We start from the raw sequence: 22,402 nt of genomic DNA on the forward strand, positions 1-22,402 counted from the left end.
ACCTGTCCTATCTTCCCTAGTGTCATCTCACCTGTCCTATCCTCCCTAGTGTCATCTCTCCTGTCGTATCCCCCCTAGTGTCATCTCACCTGTCCTATCCCCCCTAGTGTCAGTGTCATCTCACCTGTCCTATCCTCTCTTAGGGTCATCTCACCTGTCCTATCCTCCCTAGTGTCATCTCACCTGTCCTATCCTCCCTAGTGCCATCTCACCTGTCCTATCCTCCCTAGTGTCAGTGTCATCTCACCTGTCCTATCCTCCCTAGTGTCAGTGTCATCTCACCTGTCCTATCCCCCCTTAGGGTCATCTCACCTGTCCTATCCTCCCTAGTGTCATCTCACCTGTCCTATCCTCCTTAGTGTCAGTGTCATCTCACCTGTCCTATCCCCCCTAGTGTCATCTCACCTGTCCTATCCTCCCTAGTGTCATCTCACCTGTCCTATCCTCCCTAGTGTCATCTCACCTGTCCTTTCCTCCCTAGTGTCATCTCACCTGTCCTATCCCCCCTTAGGGTCATCTCACCTGTCCTTTCCTCCCTAGTGTCATCTCACCTGTCCTATCCTCCCTAGTGTCATCTCACCGGTCCTATCCTCCTTAGTGTCAGTGTCATCTCACCTGTCCTATCCCCCCTAGTGTCAGTGTCATCTCACCTGTCCTATCCTCCCTTAGGGTCATCTCACCTGTCCTATCCCCCCTAGTGTCATCTCACCTGTCCTATCCTCCCTAGTGTCATCTCACCTGTCCTATCCTCCCTAGTGTCATCTCACCTGTCCTATCCTCCCTAGTGTCATCTCACCTGTCCTATCCTCCCTAGTGTCAGTGTCATCTCTCTTGTCCTATCCTCCCTAGTGTTAGTGTCATCTCACCTGTCCTATCCTCCCTAGTGTTAGTGTCATCTCACCTGTCCTATCCTCCCTAGTGTTAGTGTCATCTCTCTTGTCCTATCCTCCCTAGTATCGGTGTCATCTCACCTGTCCTATCCTCCCTAGTGTCATCTCACCTGTCCTATCCTCCCTAGTGTCATCTCACCTGTCCTATCCTCCCTAGTGTTATCTCACCTGTCCTATCCTCCCTAGTGTCATCTCACCTGTCCTATCCTCCCTAGTGTCAGTGCCATCATACTTGTCTGATCCCCTAGTGTCAGTGTCATCTCACCTGTCCTACACCCCCCCCCCCGTATCAATGTCATCTCACCTGTCCCATCCCCCCTAGTGTCAGTGCCATACTTCCTGTCCCACCCATTGCCTGTTGTGCTTTTGGAGTAAAGGGGTACTCCAGAAAAAAAATAGTGCCAGAAAGTTATACAGATTTGTAAATTAATTATATACAAAGATCTTCATCCTTCCAGTACTTCCAGCCAAAGGCTGTCCGGCCATGCTGGGAGTTGTAGTTTTGCCACAGCAGGAGGCACCTTGGTTGGGAAACACTAATATATAGTTCCACACAGTAACCAATACAGGATTTTTTTAAACTTTTATTTTCTCCCTGCCTGGTGGATGTTTACACAGTGTGCTCAATAAGTGACAATTGTGTTTAGTTACATTGTGTTTGTCTATAGTTTTGCCCAGTAACCACTGCAGGAATTTAGATTCACTTACTTTTTTCTCTCCCTACATGGTGGATGTTTACACTGTGTGCTCAATAAATTACGTGGACAATTGTGTTTACCGTAGTTATACTATGTTTGTCTATAGCATTGTTTCCCAGCCAGGGTGCCTCCAGCTGTGGCAAAACTACAAATCCCAGCATAAAGGCTGTCCAGGCATGCTGGGAGTTTTAGTTTGTCCACAGCAAGAGGCACCCTGATTGGGAAACACTGGTCTATAGTTATGCACAGTAACCAATGCAGGAATTTAGGTTTACTTAATTTATTTTTCTCCTTGCATGGTTGATGTGTACACAGTATGCTCAATAAATGAGGTGGACAATTGTGCTTAGTTACATTGTTTTTGTCTTCAGCTGTGCTTCCCTGCCAGGGTTCCTCAAGCTGTGGAAAAACTACAACTACCAGCATGCCTGGACAGCCAAAGCGGGCATGCTGGGAGTTGTAGTTTTGCTACAGCTGAAGGCACCCTGGTTGGGAAACACTGGTCTATAGTTCTGCACAGTAACCAATTCAGGATTTTTTTTTTCTTTTTTCTTTTACTCCCTGCCTGGTGGATGTTTACCCAGTGTTCTCAATAAATGACATAGACAATTGTATTACATTGTGTTTGTCTCTAATTACGCACAGTAACCAATGAAGGAATTCAGGTTTACTTACTTTTTTATTGCGACTGAGCATGTGCATTGATACCAGTGATCGGAACATAGTATATGAAGCCGGATTTTACCCTGTACCATGGATGAGGTGTATCCAGGAGAACAGGACCCGGCTCCCCTCCGTCCCACCTCATCTCTCTTCTAATTCAATTAGTCTGTTGTCATTTGCACCGATTTAATCTTCTTTTCACATCCAGCCTCCTGCGCGATGTTCCCGGCATTTACACTTTAATATAAATATTTATGCACAATATGTTACTCACAAGCATCTGAGGGATCCGCAGCCTCTAACGTGAAGAAGACGATGATACATCTATATATACTCACAAGTCACTTGGCAACAGAACTCGAAAGATCTATGTGCAGAATAAGCCGCAAAACGAGATTATGGTGTGTTCGGAAAGTATTCACACCCTTTCACTTTTTTTCACATTTTGGTATATTGAGGCCTTGTGTTAAAATAAAAATGTAAAAAATTAAGTTTTGCCCTCATCCTTCTGCACTCAGTGCACCTTAATAAGAATATACAAACGGAATTTTAGAGATATTTTTCACATTTATAAAAAAAAAAGGAAAAACTAAAATTTTAGACCCTTTGCTGTGATACTTGATATTTATCTCTGGCTCCTCCCATTTCTCTTGACGATCTCAGAGATGTTTCTCCACCTTGGTCGGAATCACCTGGGGTAAATTCAGATGATTGGGCAGGATTTGGGAAGACCCAGTCCTGTCTATATAAGGCCTCACAGCTGACAATGTACACTGCTCAAAAAAATAAAGGGAACACTTAAATAACACAACGTAACTCCAAGTCAATGACACTTCTGTGAAATCCCACTGTCCACTCAGTAAGAACACTGATTGACAATCAATTTCACATGGAACAGACAACAGGTGGAAATTATAGGCAATTAGCAAGACACCCCCAATAAAGGAGTGGTTCTGCAGGTGGTGACCAGAGACAACTTCTTGGTTCCTATGCTTCCTGGCCAATGTTTTGGTCACTTTTAAATGCTGGCGGTGCTTTCACTCTAGTGGTAGCATGAGACGGAGTCTACAACCCACACAAGTGGCTCAGGTAGTGCAGCTCATCCAGGATGGCACATCAATGTGAGCTGTGGCATGCAGGGCCGGTTTTAGGCTTAGCGTGGCCCTTGGCAAAATCAAAAAAGGGGCCCCAAGAGTCGTAATAGTGGACTAACCAGATTTGCACATTTTTGGTCACTTCAAATACCATAAAAAATATCTAAAAAGCAATTGAGAAGTCGCATCAAAACAAAAATGGTACCGATAAAAACTACAAATCAGAGCGCAAAAATGACCTCATTTTTGTATAGTTCCCTCACATTAGGTTAGCAGTACAGTTCCCCCCACATTAGGTGCGGTACAGTTCCCCCCACATAAGGTGTGGTACAGTTCTCCCCACATTAGGTGCAGTATAGTCCCCCACATTTGGTGCAGTACAATTCCCCCCACATTAGGTGCAGTACAGTTCTCCCCACATTAGGTGCAGTATAGTTCCCTCACATTAGGTGCAGTATAGTTCCCCACATTAGGTGCAGTACAGTTCCGCCCCCCCCACATTAGGTGCAGTACAGTTCCCCCCCCCCACATTAGGTGCAGTACAGTTCCCCCCACATTAGGTGCAGTACAGTTCCCCCCACATTAGGTGCAGTACAGTTCCCCCACATTAGGAGCAGTATAGCTCCCCCCACATTAGGTGCAGTATAGTTCCCCCCACATTAGGTGCAGTATAGCTCCCCACATTAGGTGCAGTATAGTCCCCCCCCCCCCCACATCAGGTGCAGTACAGTTCCCCCCACATTAGGTGCAGTATATTTCCCCCACATTAGGAGCAGTATAGCTCCCCCCACATTAGGTGCAGTATAGTTCCCCCCACATTAGGTGCAGTATAGCTCCCCACATTAGGTGCAGTATAGTTCCCCCCCTCCCCCCACATCAGGTGCAGTATAGTTCCCCTACATTAGGTGCAGCTCGGAGCTATACTGCACCTAATGTGGAGAACTATACTGCACCTAATGTGGGGAACTATACTGTACCTAATGTGGGGAGCTATTAGCTCCCCACATTAGGTGCAGTATAGTTCCCCACATTAGGTGCAGTATAGTTCCCCCACAGACATATAGCCTTCAGCCATATACAGTGTATGGCTGGAGGCTGTATGCCTGTGTACTGCCCCACTTCAGTGTTCCGACCACCGCTCCTCCGGTCCGGGGCCACGATCTACTGCTATGGCCTATAGACCATAGCAGTAGGTCCCGGGAATGGAGGAGCGGTGGTCGGAGCACCGAAGAGGACGTGCTGCCAGCTGGTGCTGGTGACTTACCATGCCGACCGGCGTGCGTCCTCCTCGATGCTCTGCTCCTCCATTGCTATGGGCGCACGCACGGGACCTCAGTGACGTCCCTGCATGCATTACCTCCCGGCAGCCCCTGCGTTTTTAAAGTTAACGTGGGGGCCGCCGCAGAAAGGTAACTGAGACATCGTTGTGTCCTGAAAAGATCTTTCGGGACACAGGGATGTCCAGAATGTGACGGGGGCTCCCTGCGGGCTGCTCAGTGGCTCAGTGTTCTGCCTGCAACATCCTCCAGCATGACCGGTTTGGCGGTGGGTCAGTAATGGTGTGGGGTGGCATTTCTTTGGGGGGCCGCACAGCCCTCCATGTGCTTGCCAGAGGTAGCCTGACTGCCATTAGGTACCGAGATGAGATCCTCAGACCCCTTGTGAGAACATATGCTGGTGCGGTTGGCCCTGGGTTCCTCCTAATACAAGACAATGCTAGACCTCATGTGGCTGGAGTGTGTCAGCGGTTCCTGCAAGAGGAAGGCATTGATGCTATGGACTGGCCGCCCGTTCCCCAGACCTGAATCCGATTGAGCACATCTGGGACATCATGTCTCGCTCAATCCACCAAAGCCATGTTGCACCACAGACTGTCCAGGAGATGGCGGCCACCGCCACCTCATCAGTATCATGCCCAGGAGTTGTAGGGAGGTCATATGGGCACGTGGAGGCCACACACACTACTGAGCCTCATTTTGACTTGTTTTAAGGACATTACATATAGTTGGATCAGCCTGTAGTGTGGTTTTCCACTGTGATTTTGAGTGTGACTCCATATCCAGACCTCCAGGGGTTGATAAATTTGATTTCCATTGATAATTTTTGTCTGGTTTTGTTGTCAGCGCATTCAACTATGTAAAGACCAAAGTATTTCATACGATTAGTTCATTCATTCAGATCTAGGATGTGTTATCTTAGTGTTCCCTTTTGAGCAGTGTATATCAGAGGGGGGGAAAAAGGTAATGAGGCGGAAAGAACTGCCTGTAGAGCTCAGAGACAGGATTGTGTGGAGGCACAGATCTGGAGAAGGGGACAAAAATATTTCTGCTGCACTGAAAGTTCCCAAGATCACAGGGGCCTCCATAATTCTTACATGGAAGAAGTTTGGACAAACCAGGACACTTCGTAGAGCGGTAGAGTAAGCAGTGGAGAAGGGCCTTGGTATGAGAGATGACCATGAACCCAATGGTCACCCTGGATGAGTGGGTGTAAACTAAATGGGCTCTCCACCAGTTTCTAGGACAAAAAGGTCACAGGGATAGACATTGGCTCCTTCTGAGATTAAAGGAGAAGTATCGTGGACAAAAACTTTTAGATCATAGGGAGTCTGAGTGCTGGGGCCCCCTGCAATCTCCTTTATGGAGCACTGGCTCTCTTCCACAGCTGCGTGTCATGGCAATTGGCAAGCCGTTCGGCAATCTTCAGCTCAGAGCTATATAGAGGGGGCGTGGCGGTAGTGCTGGGCGGTATACCGGTTCATACCGAATTCCAAAATTTTTTCTTGCACAATATGAATTTTTGCCCATACCGCAATACCGTTTGGGCCCCTCCCCCCCATCGAATGAGGGAATTATCTGCTGCAGTGCGCTGTCCCCACATCGGGGAACTAATCATATGTGACCCGCGAGCGCTATTCTGCTTTTCTTCCGCCCCCCAATGAATTATCAGCTGTCTCCACATCATGTCACCCGCAAGCGCTCCTCTGCTCATCCTCCTATGAGTTGCGGGCTGCCGGCGCTGGAAATCTGTACTGAACTACAAATAACGTTGCTGAGGCTGCAAAAATAAACAAAATAAACTTTAACTCACCTTCCGACGTTCCCTTTTACCGGCCTCACGGTCTATCCATTGTGGTCCTGGGGATGGGAACGTCACAGAGCAGTCAGCCTATCACCGGCCGCAGCGATGTCCCGCCTTGGCCGCTGATAGACTGAGCCCACTGTCATGTAAGGAGCAGGCCGGCTTCATACATGACCTTGCGCTCAGCCTATCACCGGCCGCAGCGATGTCCCGCCCCGGACGATGATAGGCTGGCGGCTCTGTGACTTTCCCGGCCCAAGGAAACAGCAAGAGGACTGCAGCGCAGGACAGTGAAGACTGTACCAGAGCCCGGGAAACATTATTTGTAGTACAGTACAGATTTCTAGCGCCGGTGGCCCGCAACTCATAGAAGGATGAGCAGAGGAGCGCTTGCGGTGACACGATGTGGGGACAGTGCAGCGGATAATTCATTGGGGGGGGGGTGTTGGAAGAGAAGCGGCGCCCAGGACACATGGGGGGGGGGATACCGTTAAATACTGTGGAACCGCCATACCGTGGGTCATGACGCGCTGCTGTGGAGGAGAGTCGGGGCTCCATGTAGGAGATCGCGGGGGCTCGGTCCCCCCCCGATCAAAAACTTATTCCCCTATCCTGCTGAAAGGGGATAAGTTTTTGTCCATTATACTTCTTTAATTCTCCTAAACTGAGCATTGCTGGGAATACCACTGGGCAGATAAGATACCAAAAGAGCTAGGGGTCTGTTCACATTGGTTAAACCAGGGTGGTCCCGGCTGCTGAGCACCACTGATGGGGCACAATGCTGCAAAACCTAAACCTTTATAACTAAGGTCGTGTTCACACCACATTTGTACATTCAGAGACACAGGGGGAGATTTATCAAAACCAGTGAAGAGGAAAAGTTGACCAGTTGCCAATAGCAACCAATCAGATCGCTTCTTTCATTTTTAACAAGGCCTCTACAGAATGAAAGAAGCGATCTGATTGGTTGCTATGAGCAACTTTTCCTCTGGGCAGGTTTTGATAAATCTCCCCCACAGAGACATTGGCAAAGTGTCCAAATGGTATGTCCATGTATCTGTACTCGAAGGGTCTTATTGATTTCTATGGCCTGAACATAGTCAGCTAGTGACTATGTTGGGGCCTTTTTCTGAGAGTATTTACCTCAGACTCAAAAAGTGCTACAATTGAAGAGTACCTGTCATCAAACCATAATTTCTAAACTAACTCAGAATATATTCCCTAACTACTCCGAACACCCCTCCTTACATTTTTTTCCAAAGCTTTATAAAGCTCTGCACACAATCCAAGGATGCAGTCGGCACTACCCCTGAGAGCACTAGGTTATGTCCGAGTCAAGCTAGCATGGCTACGGGATATTTCAGTGGTGCTCTGTACATGATACCCAAAAAAGAAAAATAGCCAGCACAACTACCTAATACACGGGTGCACGCTGCTGTGGCAAATACTAAGTATACAAAGAAGAACTGGGAGGAGGGACGCAGTCGGCACTGCTAATATCCCCGGAACAAACACACCCTCCTAGGGATACTGACTTGCAGGTGTACGATACCAAAATAGCAGTATCATTGATTAATCCGTTGCTCTGTGAATAGAGTAAAGGTTCAAAGTCCCATAATGTAAGAGTAGAGAGAAACTCACGGCACTCGGTCTGGATGCGGTTAAAACTAGGGATCGACGATTTTTTAGGTCCGATACCAATAATCTGTGAACTTTGAGGCCGATAGCCGATAACTTATACCGATATTCCGGTATAAGTTATCAGCTATTTCCCCTACACCCCCCCCCCCCCCCCCGGCCCCGCAGAAGCCGCTGCAGTGCAATGATTTAAAGCGGGCGCTTTAATGAACTGCAGCGGCTTTTGCGGGGCCACAGACCGCCGCCGTCACCCGCTTCTCTCCCCCTGCCTGTTCTGGGTTCCTCATGAGTCCAACCACTGCCCCCCCCCCTGCCTATCCTCTGGCCAGAGACCGCCGCTGCCCGCTTCTCTCCCCCTGCCGGTCCTGAGTCCAACCACCGCCGCTGCCCCATTGCCTCCCCTATCCCCGGTTTTATAATTGCCTGTTTCCGGGGTCCGCGCTACTTCTGGTTCCGGCGGCGTCCTGAGCTGTCACTGTGCGCACTGATGGTGACGTCGCGTTGAGGTTGTCACTCGTCATTGCACAGCAACAGCACAGGACGCCGCAGGAGCCAGAAGTAGCGCGGACCCCGGGAACAGGTCATTATAAAACCGGGGATAGGGGAGGCAATGGGGCAGCTGGGGTTGCTGGACTCAGGACCGGCAGGGGGAGAGAAGTGGGTGGCGGCGGCGGTCTGTAGCCCCGCAAAAGCCGCTGCAGGGCGGGGCATTATCGGCATATCTGCAAGGTAATTGCCGATACCGATAACGTCCAAAATCGTGAATATCGGCCGATCCCTAGTTAAAAGACTTTAATCCCAGGAGAGGTACATACAGGCGTTGGGAGGGGGAGAAGAGATGGGACAACGTCCATTTCGCAGCTCACGCTGCTTCCACAGATCCCTGTCTCTTTTTCCCCTCCCGACGCCTGTATGTACCTCTACCGGGATGAAAGTCTTTTAACTGCATCCAGACCAAGTGCCGTGAGTTTCTTTCTTCTTTTACATTATATACAAAGAAGAAGGTTGCAGCAAAACTCTTGGTCAAAAAATGGAGGCTCTTAGCGCACTTTTTGATCAAAACGTGTCCCCCATCCACCACGCGGAGGTGGCCTCTTTTCGGATGGGACCCTAACTTAATCCACTCTTAATCCACCCACTTCTGCTTGGCATATGGCCTCTGACTGGGTGACGTGCAGGATCCATTATCACTATGTGAAACAGGGACGGGGTGCGCGGCTAGAGAGGTTGCCCTAACTTGCGCAGCAAAAACACAAAAAAGAAAAATAGCCAGCAAAACTACTCTTTTTTGTGTTTTTGCTATGCAAGTTAGGGGGAGTGGCACCCTCTGTAGCCGTGCACCCCTCCCTGTTTCACAGGAGGTTTTTAAATTGATAGTGGATCCTGTATACTCTGTACATGATAGTCAGCGTTTCCAAGTGCAAATGTCACATGAAGATAGGAAGAATGGCGGCACTCACCTATCTCCGATACAAAACTTCTTTATACCAAGTAGATAAAAACAGCCTCGGGAAGGAGCAGGATGACGGAACGACTGCTGCTTCTACGGGTCCCTCCCGAGGCTGTTTTTATCTACTTGGGATAAAGGAGTTTTGTATCGGAGATAAGTGAGTGCCGTCATTCTTCCTATCTTTATATGACATTTATAAAGTTCTGTATCATACCTTTCCCCCTGCTCACATTGTGTGAGCTCCCGGCAGGAGAAAGTGGGCGTTCCCCAGCAGGCGTGACGTCACTGTAGTTTGCAAGAGCTGTGCCTCGCCATTCCCCGCACCCACTTCCTGAGTTTGGTCTCCTGCCAGGCCGGGAGGAGACCAAACTAACTGTTTGACTTGCGGCAGGAAACAGAACAGAGCCACCTAGTGGCTGTTTTTTCAGTCACATTAAAAACATATCATGGTTGAGAATTTTAACAGCAAGTAAACAGCAAAGTGTCTTATAATTACGTAAGGAACAATATATTAAAAGTTTAGTTTGGTGACAGGTTCTCTTTAACCTTTGTGGGTCCAATACGCTCAGAAAATGATCCTAAAGTGGTCACTAACTAAGTACATTTGGGCCAATGAAACCAGTGCATGGCTCCTCTCCGTAAAGTGTGAACGGGAGCCATACTGAACAGTAGGATATATTTATTCAGTCTTTGTATTCTTTTATGTATTATAATTAGAGATGTCGCGAATTGTTCGCCGGCTAATTTAGCATGTTCGTGTTCGCATCGCCGGGCGAACATATGGGAAGTTCGATTCGCCCCCTATACTTTAACATTGCAGTAAACTTTGACCCTGTGAGTCAGAGTCAGCAGACACATTACAGCCAATCAGCAGCAGTCCCTCCCTTCCAGACCCTCCTACCTCCTGCACGGACGCCATTTTACCCTCATTCGGCATGCTGCAGGCTTAGAAAGTGGAGGGACAGAGAAGCTGCTCCTGCTGTAATAGGGAAAGCGATAGCTAGGTTGCTGCTAGGTGGTGTATTCAGGGTCCACTTTACTTCTAATGCACTAGTCTAACATCTGCTTTAAAGGGGTACTCCGGTGAAAACCTTTTTTCATTTAAATCAACTGGTGGCAGAAAGTTAAACATATTTGTAAATTACTTCTATTAAAAAATCTTAATCCTTCCTGTACTTATTAGCTGCTGAATACTACAGAGGAAATTCTTTTCTTTTTGGAATGCTCTCTGCTGATGTTATTATAATAATAATAATAACACTTCATTTATTGTTGGATTTGAACCCAAGGCCCCAGTGCTGCAAGGCAGCAGTGCTAATCACTGAGCCACCATGCTGCCCTTAGCAAACATCTGCTATGCATGGTTGCTAAAATGGACAGAGATGTCAGCAGAGAGCACTGTGCTCGTGATGTCATCAGTGTTCCAAAAAGAAAGGAATTTCCTCTGTAGCATTCAGCAGCTAATAAGTACTGGAAGGATTAAGATTTTTTAATAGAAGTAATTTACAAATATGTTTAACTTTCTGCCACCAGTTGATTTAAAATAAAAGAGGTTTTCACCAGAGTACCCCTTTAAGGTCAGCACCCAAAAAAGCCCTTTTTAGGGCTCAAATATCAGTCCGTGTGTCTTGCAACAGCTGGAGGCACCCTGGTTGGGAGGGAACCGATGGTTAAAAGGGGTACTCCAGTGTAAAACTTAAGTTCCTTCAAGCAACTAACTACAGTATTAAAAGGGCTATAAGTTCAGTCCGTGTGTCTTGCAACTGCTGGAGGCACCCAGGTTGGAGACCTCTGCTTAAAAGAGGAACTCCGCTGGCAACCTTTTTTGCTCATTGTCACACTAGTGCAAATCATATTTTGTGTGACAGTTGTTCAAATAAAAATAAAAAAAATACCTTTTTTGTCTGTGAAATAAAACCAGTGCTGCCTAAAGGGGGGCTCTAACTATGTGCTGCCTAATATGGGGGAATCTATGTGCTGCCTAAAGGGGGGATCTAACTATGTGATGCCTAAAGGGGTGCTCTAACTATGTGCTGCCTAATATGGGGAAATCTATGTGCTGCATAAAGGGGGGATCTAACTATGTTCTGCCTAATATGGGGGAATCTATGGGCTGCCTAAAGGGGGGATCTAACTATGTGATGCCTAAAGGGGGGCTCTATGTGCTGCCTAAAGGGGGCTAAAGCACGTTGTTCCAAAGAATTTAGGAATAATAGGTGATTTATGCCCTTTATGGATTAAAACCAGACTCTGCATCAACTAAGTAATTTTCCATGGGAGTTTTGCCATGAATCCCCCTCCGGCACACCACAGTCCAGGTATTAGTCCCCTTGAAACAACTTTTAAATCACTATTGTGGCCAGAAAGAGTCCCTGTGGGTATTAAAATTTGCATGCCCATTGAAGTCAATGGCGGTTCGCGAACCGCAAATTTTATGTTCGCGACATCACTAATTATAATGATAAAAGGTACGGAAAGATGCCTCATCCTGACATTGAGCTCTCTGTATGATCAATACAGCACTATGACATCAGGCATATATATAGATATATATATATATATATATATATATATATGTATAGATACAGCAAAGTTGAAAACACAGCAACACTCCAGAGAGTATGGTGAATGGTGTCTTTATTATCACCAAAGAATGTACAGCGACGTTTCGGCCACCACAAGGCTTGATGATGGCCATGTGAGGTGGCCGAAACGTTGCTGTACATTCTTTGGTGATAATAAAGACACCATTCACCATACTCTCTGGAGTGCTGATGTGTTTTCAACTTTGCTGTATGGTTTGGGACCTGGGACCAGGGTCTAACCACCGCTTGCACCCACCTATGGATTTTTGGTGCTGCTCCACCTTTTGGGATTGTCTATGTATAGATATAGATATATAGATATACGACTCACTGTTTCTTTATTGTGTCTTTCAGCTCTGGGCGGCTCAGAAGATAAAGCAGGTAAGTTCTTTTACGTATGTATGACTTCATTTTGGTTTGCGGTCCACATAGACCATGATCATTGTGACTACACCAGTGGTCTTAAAGGGGTACTCCCCTGGAAAACTTTTTTTTTTTAAATCAACCGGTGCCAGAAAGTTAAACCGATTTGTAAATGACTTCTATTTAAAAATCTTAATCCTTCCTGTACTTATCAGCTGCTGTGTGCTCCAGAGGAAGTTCTCTTCTTTTTGAATTTCCTTTCTGTCTGACCACACTGCTCTCTGCTGACACCTCTGTCCATTTTAGGAACTGTTCAGAGTCGGAGCAAATCCCCATAGGAAACCTATCCTGCTCTGGACAGTTCCTAAAAGGGACAGAGGTGTCAGCAGAGAGCACTGTGGTCAGACAGAAAGGAAATTCAAAAAGGAAAAGAACTTCCTCTGGAACATACAGCAGCTGATAAGTACTGGAAGGATTAAGATTTTTCAATAGAAGTCATTTACAAATCTGTTTAACTTTCTGGCACCACTTGATTTAAAAAAAAATAAAAAAATGTTTCCAGTGTCGTACCCCTTTAAACTGTGGCCCTCAAGATGTTGAAAAACTTCAACTCCCAGCATGCACGAACAGCCAAACACCTGTCTGCCTCCTCCAGAGGATCCACACTGATCATGAAAGGTAAATCAAGGCTTCCCTTTTTGCAAAAACTTCAACTCCCAGCATTCCCGAACAGCCAAACACCTGTCTGCCTCCTCCAGAGGATCCACACTAATCATGAAAGGTTAATCAAGGCTTCCCTTTTTGCAAAAACTTCAACTCTCAGCATTCCCGAACAGCCAAACACCTGTCTGCCTCCTCCAGAGGATCCAATACTGATCATGAAAGGTAAATCAAGGCTTCCCTTTTTGCAAAAACTTCAACTCTCAGCATTCCCGAACAGCCAAACACCTGTCTGCCTCCTCCAGAGGATCCACAGTGATCATGAAAGGTGAATCAAGGCTTCCCTTTTGCAAAACTTCAACTCCCAGCTTGCCCGGACAGCCGTTGGCTGTCCGGGCATGCTGGGAGTTGAAGTTTTGCAACATCTGGAGGGCCACAGTTTAAGACCACTTGACTACATCATAGCACAGTAGATTTTAGTTAAAAAATATAAAAAATAAAAAAGTGAATAGTCGACAGAAATAGACGGCGGAAAAATCCAACTCAGCGGTGACATATTTTTTGCCCCTGGTAATATGTAAGACAATATATAAATATCTTGAGAATTGAGCATAACCTAATCTGACATCGACGGGCGGCTTCCAGTCTAAATCATTTGGGTCAGAGAAGGTGTCTGTGCGGCCGGAGTGTGTTCCCCTAACAATTATGCCCAATAATTAAGGGGTATTACCATCTTAAGTGATAGCATATTGCAAGAATATGTCATCGCTGATCAATAGGGCCCTGATGACCTCTGGGGCCCCCCCCCACCGATCCTGAGAATGAAGCTTCGGATGTAGGTGAATAGGCAGTCAGTGGGTGGTCAGAGCTCTGTCGTGCAGTGATGGGGACGCAGCACTAAATCAGCGCCATGGCCTCTTCATTCGCGGAATCGGTGGGGGGTCCCAAAAGCCAGAACCATTCCCCCCCCCCCCACCACCACCACCACCATCCCCACTGATCAAAGTAATGACATATTCTTTCAATACGTCATCCCTTGGTAAGAGGGGCCCAGGCATTGACTCGACAAGTGAAGAATGATTCCTACGATCGGGAACTTGATAGAACATTGAAAAAATAATAATAATAATCCGGAATAAGCAGGAAATAATCCACTAGCCTGGTATTTCTAGTATGGAGTCTACACTGGAGTTGTAAAGCTGGCCATAAAATTGACCAAATTTGTCGATTTCGGCAGAGCGTGCCGACCATTCGGTTAAGCGCAGTACTCTGCATGCAATTCTGTACAGGTGGGCTCTCGGAGGCTACTTTGGGGTAGTGTACCTCTTGGCAAGAGATTGTTGATTGTCAAACATGCCTCTACTACGCACTCAGACTTTTTGCCCAGTTCAGAACAGGCTCCGGAGAGCCCGAACAGGCCACTAGTAAAGAGGCATCCCCCCCCAGATTCCTTGCCCACCATCCCAACACCCCTGACTATGCCGAGACCATAGGGAATTTGGCATCACGGTGTCCAGTACATGTCCTGCGGTTGACACCTAGTCACAATCAGCTTGGTTTGCCGTGGTATCATCAATGAGAAGCCTGGACTACTACCCACCGGAACTAGATCGTTTTTAACGAAAAATCTAGGTTCTGTTTGGGATCTGACGTGGTCAGGTTGAAGTATGGAGGTCTCATGGTGAGAGATTCAAATGCCACAAGGAAACTGGGTGCCTCCATGTATCCCAACCGTATCTCATCTTGTATCCAAGCTAGAGGCGCCCAACAAGTTTCTAGAGCCTTCATGTATCCCAACCATATCTCATCTTGTATCCAGGGTAGAGGCACCCAACTGGTTATTCGAGCCTCCATGTATACCAACCGTATCTCATCTTGTATCCAAGCTATAGGTGCCGAACAGGGCACTAGGGCCTCCTTGTATGCCAACGATATATCTCACCTTGAATCCAGGCGAGAAGCACCCAACAAATTTCTAGAGCCTTCATGTGTCCCAACCATATCTCATCTTGTATCCAAGCTAGAGGCGCCCAACAAGTTTCTAGAGCCTTCATGTGTCCCAACCGTATCTCATCTTGTATCCAAGCTAGAGGCGCCCAGCAAGTTTCTAGAGCCTTCATGTGTCCCAACCGTATCTCATCTTGTATCCAAGCTAGAGGCGCCCAACAAGTTTCTAGAGCCTTCATGTGTCCCAACCGTATCTCATCTTGTATCCAAGCTAGAGGCGCCCAACAGGATACTATTGCCTCCATGTATCCCAACCAGGGCTCAAGTCCTGCAGGAACACATGGGAACTGAATTCCTGCACTTTTCTCACAGCAGGAACACCGTTCCCATAAGCGGGAGTCCTGCAGGACCAGTCCTTGAGTGGAAATCTCAAGTAAGTCCCCCCCCCCCCCCCCCCCCCAGGACTTGACCCCTGATCCCAACAGTATCTTATCTTGTATCTAGGGTAGAGGCACCCAACTGGTTATTCGAGCCTCCGTGTATACCAACTGTATCTCATCTTGTATCCAAGCTAGAGGCACCCAACAGGGCACTAGTGCCTCCACGTATGCCAACAATATATACCACCTTGAATCCAGGGTAGAGGCACCCAACAAGTTTCTAGAGCCTTAAAGGGGTACTCCGGTGGAAAACTTTTTTTTTTTTTTAAATCAACTGGTGCCAGAAAGTTAAACAGATTTTGTCAATTACTTCTATTAAAAAAATCCTAATCCTTCCAGTACTTATTAGCTGCTGAATACTACAGAGGAAATTCTTTTCTTTTTGAAACACAGAACTCTCTGCTGACATCACGAGCACAGTGCTCTCTGCTGACATCTCTGTCCATTTTAAGAACTGTCCAGAGTAGGAGAAAATCCCCATAGCAAACATTATGCTGCTCTGGACAGTTCCTAAAATGGACAGAGATGTCAGCAGAGAGCACTGTGGTCATGATGTCAGCAGAGAGCTCTGTGTTCCAAAAAGAAAAGAATTTCCTCAGCAGCTAATAAGTGCTGGAAGGATTAAGATTTTTTAATAGAAGTCATTTACAAATCTGTTTAACTTTCTGGCACCAGTTGATTTAAAAAAAAAAAAAAAAATAAAAGTTTTCCACCAGAGTACCCCTTTAATGTATCCCAACCATATCTAACCTTGTATCCAGCCAGGGTAGAGGCACCCAACAGGGTACTAGAGCTTCTTTCAATTATACAGTTTTTTCCCAATAAACCTAATTTTTCACTCTAATACTGTAGACACTTCCATATACCATCATTACATTCACACATAGAAAGTTAGCAGCCCTTCTTGGTGTGTTATTTGTTTAGTCAGTGAGTATACAAGACTGTGTCATCTTCCTCTTCTACTGGCTGTAATCCATAAATACTCTAGGGCAGAGCCCAACCTAGTACCCGCCCCTGAGGTACTTTTACTGGCCTCTGAACATCTCCCACCATCTTTGCTTTGAGTAGAATCTCTCTACTCCTTAAAGGTGTATTCCGGCCGTAGACATCTTATCCCCTATCCAAAGGATAGGGGATAAGATGTCTGATCGCAGGGGTCCCACCATTGGGGACCCCTGCAATCTCCCTGCGGCACCCGGCGTTCGTTTAGAGCGTCGGATGCAGCGCTGGCGGCTCGTGACGTCATGGCCACACCCCGCTCGTGACGTCACGGCCACGCCCCCTCAATGCAAGTCTATGGGAGGGGGCGTCACGCCCCCTCCCATAGACTTGCATTGAGGGGGCGTGGCCGTGACATCACGAGCGTGGCGTGGCCATGACATCACAAGCCTCCGCCTCACATTGCCAGTCATTTGGCACGGAGCAAATTTCGCTCCATGCACCGGATGTCTGGGGTGCCGCAGCTGAGATCACGGGGGGTCGCCAGCAGTGGGACCCCCTTGATTAGACATCTTTTCCCCTATGCTTTGGATAGGGGATAAGCTGTCCAAAGGCGGAGTACCCCTTTAAAGGGATTCTCCCGTGGAAATCTTTTTTTTTTTTTTATCAATTGGTGCCAGAAAGTTAAACAGATTTGTAAATTGCTTCTATTAAAAAAATCTTAATCCTTCCAGTATTTTTTAGGGGCTGTATACTACAGAGGAAAGGCTTTAATTTTTGGGATTTCTCTTCTGTCACAACCACAGCGCTCTCTGCTGACCTCTGCTGTCCATTTTAGGAACTGTCCAGAGCAGGAGAAAATCCCCATAGCAAACATATGCTGCTCTGTACAGTTCCTAAAATGGACAGCAGAGGTCAGCAGAGAGCACTGTGGTCGTGACAGAAGAGAAATCACAAAAATGTAAAGGGGGTACTCCCGTGGAAAACTTTTTTTTTTTTTTTTTTAATCAATTGGTGCCAGAAAGTTAAACAGATTTGTAAATGACTTCTATTAAAAAATCTTAATCCTTCCAGTACTTTTTAGGGGCTGTATACGAAAGAGAAATCCAAAAAAGAAATGCATTTCCTCTGATGTCATGACTACAGTGCTCTCTGCTGACCTCTGCTGTCCATATTAGGAACTGTCCAGAACAGGAGAAAATCCCCATGGCAAACATATGCTTCTCTGGACAGTTCCTAAAATGGACAGCAGAGGTCAGCAGAGAGCATATCATTTTTTCATGATATAAAAAGTGACCAAAATTGGAATTTTTTGCCGCATACGCCATTGACCACGCGGTTTAATTAACGATATATTTTTATAATTCAGATATTTCCGCATGCGGCGATACCACATATGTTTATTTTTATTTACACTTTTTTTTGTTTTTTTTATGGGAAAAGGGAGGGTGATTCAAACTTTTAATAGGGAAGGGGTTAAATGATATTTATTCACTTTTTTTTCACTTTTTTTTTCCAGTGTTATAGGTCCCATAGGGACCTATAACACTGCACACACTGATCTTTTACATTGATCACTGGTTTCTCATAGGAAACCACTGATCGATGATTCTGCCGCTTGACTGCTCATGCCTGGATCTCAGGCACTGAGCAGTCATTCGGCGATCGGACAGCGAGGAGGCAGGTAGGGATCCTTGGGCTGTCATTTAAGCTGTTCGGGATGCCGCTATTTCGCCACGTCGATCCCAAACAGCTCCCTGAGCTAACCGGCATGGTTTCACTTTCATTTTAGACTATTAACCACGGGTTCCGGCCGTTGTTAGAGGCTGGGCCCGACCCGCTGTGATGCGGGGCCACGCCGTGGCCCCCCGTTATAGAACGGGAGCGGACTCAGGACGTACAGGTACGCCCTGGGTCCTTAACAGGTTAAAGGAGTAGTCCAGTGGTGATTCAGTGGTGAGCAACTTATCCCCTATCCTAAGGGTAGGGGATAAGTTGCAGATCGCGGGGGGTCCGACCCCTGGGGCCCCCCGCGATCTCCTGTACGGAGCCCCGACAGCCCGCTGGAAGGGGGCGTGTCGACCTCCGCACGAGGCGGCGGCCGACACGCCCCCTCAATACAACTCTATGGCAGAGCCGAAGCGCTGCCTTCGGTAATCTCCGGCTCTGCCATAGAGATGTATTGAGGGGGCGTGTCGGCCGCCGCCTCGTGCGGGGGTCGACACCCGCTATCTCGGCGGAGAGCCGGGGCCCCGTACAGAGAGATCGCAGGGGGCCCCAGCGGTCGGACCCCCCGCGATCTCAAACTTATCCCCTATCCTTAGGATAGGGGATAAGTTTTTCACCACTGGACTACCCCTTTAAGCATTTCCTCTGTAGTATACAGCCCCTAAAAAGTACTGGAAGGATTAAGATTTTTTAATAGAAGTAATTTTCAAATCTGTTTAACTTTCTGGCACCAGTTGATTTAAAAAAAAAAAAAAAAAAAAAGTTTTCCATGGGAGTACCCCTTTAACAAAAGCCTATATGTAAGTAATGATAGGATAATGGATTATGTGTTAATTGGCAAAATCTGTAAAAAAAACATATGACACAACCAAGAGTAATGAAAGGAGAGGGAATGAATATGGAGCGAAGAGCGATCTGTGGAGCTATACATGGTGGGATCCCACTGCCCCATACAAAGTAGCGGTACGGTAAGTAGTTCTAGGCCGTCAGCACTATCCAGCTTTCCTCCCAATATGTGCTACTTTAACCCCTCAGGTATGCAATGCAAAAAGCAGGTGCGCTACGGAAGCACGAGCAGGTAAAATATGCATATTAGGCGATAAAGGTAGAAAATAAATAGGATAAAGACGCCTTAGGAGAAGGGAGCCATAAGGGCCGACAATTTATGTGCATTTAATGCCGCTTTTGTGTCGCGCTATTCACTGCTAACATAACATCTGCTGCTGCCGGTACCTTTGTGCGGAGGTGAGACGTGCGCGCGTTCTGACATACCATCTGATTCCTTGCCATGCCCAGCGGTTCAGTCACCAGGTTGGGTTTATTTATTTATTTTTTTATCCTTTTGCACACGACACTTATTGTAATAAGACCTACGCTTGGATTAACAACAAAGAGCAGATGGGAAGTTAGGCGCCGCGCGAAAGGCCCGCGAGACCAAGGATGGTCATTTGCTCTATTTGGAATATTGTAAATAAAAAAAATAAAAAATGCTTACAAAGTAAGAATATTTAGAATTCTTTTTTTTTTTTTAAATAAAAACGTTTAATAGTTTAAAGTGGTACTCTGCAGCTAGACATCCTATCCCTTATGCAAAGGATAGGGGATAAGATGTCTGATCGCGGGGGTCCTGCCGCCGGACCCCTATGTTCTCCCTGCAGCACCCGGCGTTCGTTTAGAAAGCCGGCTGCGGCGCCGGAGGCTCGTGATGTCACGGCCACGCCCCTTGTGACGTCAAGTCACGCCCCCTCAATGCAAGTCCCATAGACTTGCATTGAGAGGGAGTGCGTGATGTCACGAGCCTCCGGTGCCGCATTACTAGTCATCCAGCATGGCATCGCTCTGTGCACCGGATAACCGGGGTGCCGCAGCAGAGACCGCCACTGGGACCCTCCCTGCGATCCAAAGGATAGGGGATGAGATGTACCCCTTTAATTTACCAATGATCAAAATGTTAATTAAATCAATATTCGCCGTGACCGCCCTTGGCCTTAAAGGGGTACTCCACTGAAAAATTCTTTTTTTTAAATCAACTGGTGCCAGAAAGTGAAACAGATTTGTAAATTACTTCTATAAAAAAAAAATCTTAATCCTTCCAGTACTTATCAGCTGCTGCCTTATTTCAAACTACATATGAAAACAATGATCGCTATCACCTGTTTGGTATATCATTGGTTAATAGAAGCAGCATACAAGAAAGTCCAGCTCACCTCCGTGTCTCTGCGCGCCCGGACAGGTGTGGACTACACCATAGGATTAGTGGAAAGGAAAGGATGGATGTCCAGCGCAGCTCCCATAAAACGCAGCTTTATTACAAATTCAGCAACAGGTACATGGACAACGTAGACAAGTGACGCGTTTCGGTTCGTCAAAGAACCTTAGACATGACTAAGGTTCTTTGACGAACCAAAACGCGTCACTTGTCCACGTTGTCCATGTACCTGTTGCTGAATGTGTATTAAAGCTGCGTTTTATGGGAGCTGCGCTGGACATCCATCATTGGTTAATCATACGCTTGATTATAATCCTACTAAACCTACTTGACTTTGTTCAAGTGTACCTAGAAGAACAATGTTGTTTTAAAGGGGTACTCCACTGGAAAACATTTATTTATTTATTTATTTTTAAATCAACTGGTGCCAGAAAGTATTTGTAAATTACTTCTATTAAAGAAAAAAAAAATCTTAATCCTTCCAGTACTTATTAGCTACTGTTATGATCCACAGGAAGTTCTTTTCTTTTTGAATTTCCTTTCTATCTGACCACATTGCTCTCTGCTGACACCTCTGTTCATTGTAGGAACTGTCCAGAGTAGGACCAAATCCTCATAGAAAACCTATCCTGCTCTGGACAGTTCCTAAAATGGACAGAGGTGTCAGCAGAGAGCACTGTGGACAGGCAGAAAGGAAATTCAAAAAGAAAAGAACTTTCTGTGGATTATAACAGCAGCAGATAAGTACTGGAAGGATTAAGATTTTTTTAATAGAAGTAATTTACAGATCTGTTTAACTTTCTGGCACCAGTTGATTTAAAAAAAAAAAAATGTTTTCCAGTCAAGTCAAGTAGGTTTAGTAGGATTATAATCAAGCGTATGATTAACCAATTATATACCAAACAGGTGATAGCGATCATTGTTTTGAGTGTCGGGTGCAGCGTCGGAGGCTCGTGATGTCATGGCCACGCCCCCTCAATGCAATGCAAGTCCCCTCCCATAGACTTGCATTGAGGGGGTGTGGCCCTGACAGCACACACCGCCAGTCATACGGCACGGAGCGAATTTTGCTACGTGCATCGGATGTCTGGGGTGCCGCATCCGAGATTGCGGGGGTCCACAGTGCCGGGACCCCCTCGATCAGACAACTTCCTTTGGATAAGATGTCTAGGGGCGGAGTGCCCCTTTTAACAAAAGCCTATGTGTAAGTAATGATATTATGACTTGGCGATGACTTGGCGATGCAGGGCGGAGGCTCATGATGTCACGGCCACATCTGCTCTTGACATCACGGCCACGCCCCCTCAATGCAAGTCTATGGGAGGGGGCGTGACGGCAGTCACGCCCCCTCCCATAGACTTGCATTGAGGGGGTGTGACCGTGCCATCCTGGCTACGGCTGCAGCACCCCAGACATCTGGTGCATGGAGCGAACTTCACCCCCTGCTGGATGACTTGGCGATGCAGGGTGGAGGCTCGTGATGTCACGACCACGCCCCGCTTGTGACATCACGGTCACACCCCCTCAATGCAAGTCTATGGGAGGGGGCGTGACTGCCGTCACGCCCCCTCCCATAGACTTGCATTGAGGGGGCGTGGCCGTGATGTCAAGAGCAGGTGTGGCCGTGACATCACGAGCCTCCACCCTGCATCGCCAAGTCATCCAGCAGGGGGTGAAGTTCGCTCCATGCACCAGATGTCTGGGGTGCTGCAGCCGTAGCCGGGATGGCAATGAAGTTTTATGGGGCAGGTATATAGAGTAGATTATATTGTGCATATGGTGCGGATCCTTTTGGTATGCTAATTAGGCTTTATAAAAAAGATGATCATATATATTGTATGAATCCTTTAGAAATAATAAGGTTGTATATTTGGACTAGGCCCCAGAACCAGTAAGATGGAGTTGGGCCGGTATAGCTATTTATGGATACAGTATACATGAAACCTTGTACATAGGACAATGACTCCTCAGTCCCATTCACTGTAGAAACCTATGGACCTCACACGGTTCTCCCAGC

The 22,402-nt window shown here is 46.9% G+C and overlaps 1 protein-coding gene and 1 long non-coding RNA gene across 2 annotated transcripts in view; one reads left to right on the top strand and one right to left on the bottom strand.

The window, feature by feature from the left end:
• Window positions 1-22,402, top strand: part of SFXN5 (sideroflexin 5) — a 296,507-nt gene that overhangs the window by 51,045 nt on the left and 223,060 nt on the right. Inside the window, exon 4 of the mRNA XM_056552672.1 lies at window positions 12,454-12,480. Within this exon, the coding sequence (XP_056408647.1) occupies window positions 12,454-12,480 (27 nt within the window). The remainder of the gene's footprint in view (window positions 1-12,453; window positions 12,481-22,402) is intronic.
• The window catches only part of LOC130314253 (uncharacterized), an 82,520-nt gene that overhangs the window by 2,472 nt on the left and 57,646 nt on the right, over window positions 1-22,402 (bottom strand). Inside the window, exons 3-4 of the long non-coding RNA XR_008862032.1 lie at window positions 2,590-2,711; window positions 2,264-2,488 (exon numbers count right to left, since the gene is read on the bottom strand). This is a non-coding gene — a long non-coding RNA (uncharacterized LOC130314253). The remainder of the gene's footprint in view (window positions 1-2,263; window positions 2,489-2,589; window positions 2,712-22,402) is intronic.

This window comes from Hyla sarda, chromosome 1 (assembly GCF_029499605.1).
Source record: "Hyla sarda isolate aHylSar1 chromosome 1, aHylSar1.hap1, whole genome shotgun sequence".
Classification (NCBI taxonomy): domain Eukaryota; kingdom Metazoa; phylum Chordata; class Amphibia; order Anura; family Hylidae; genus Hyla; species Hyla sarda.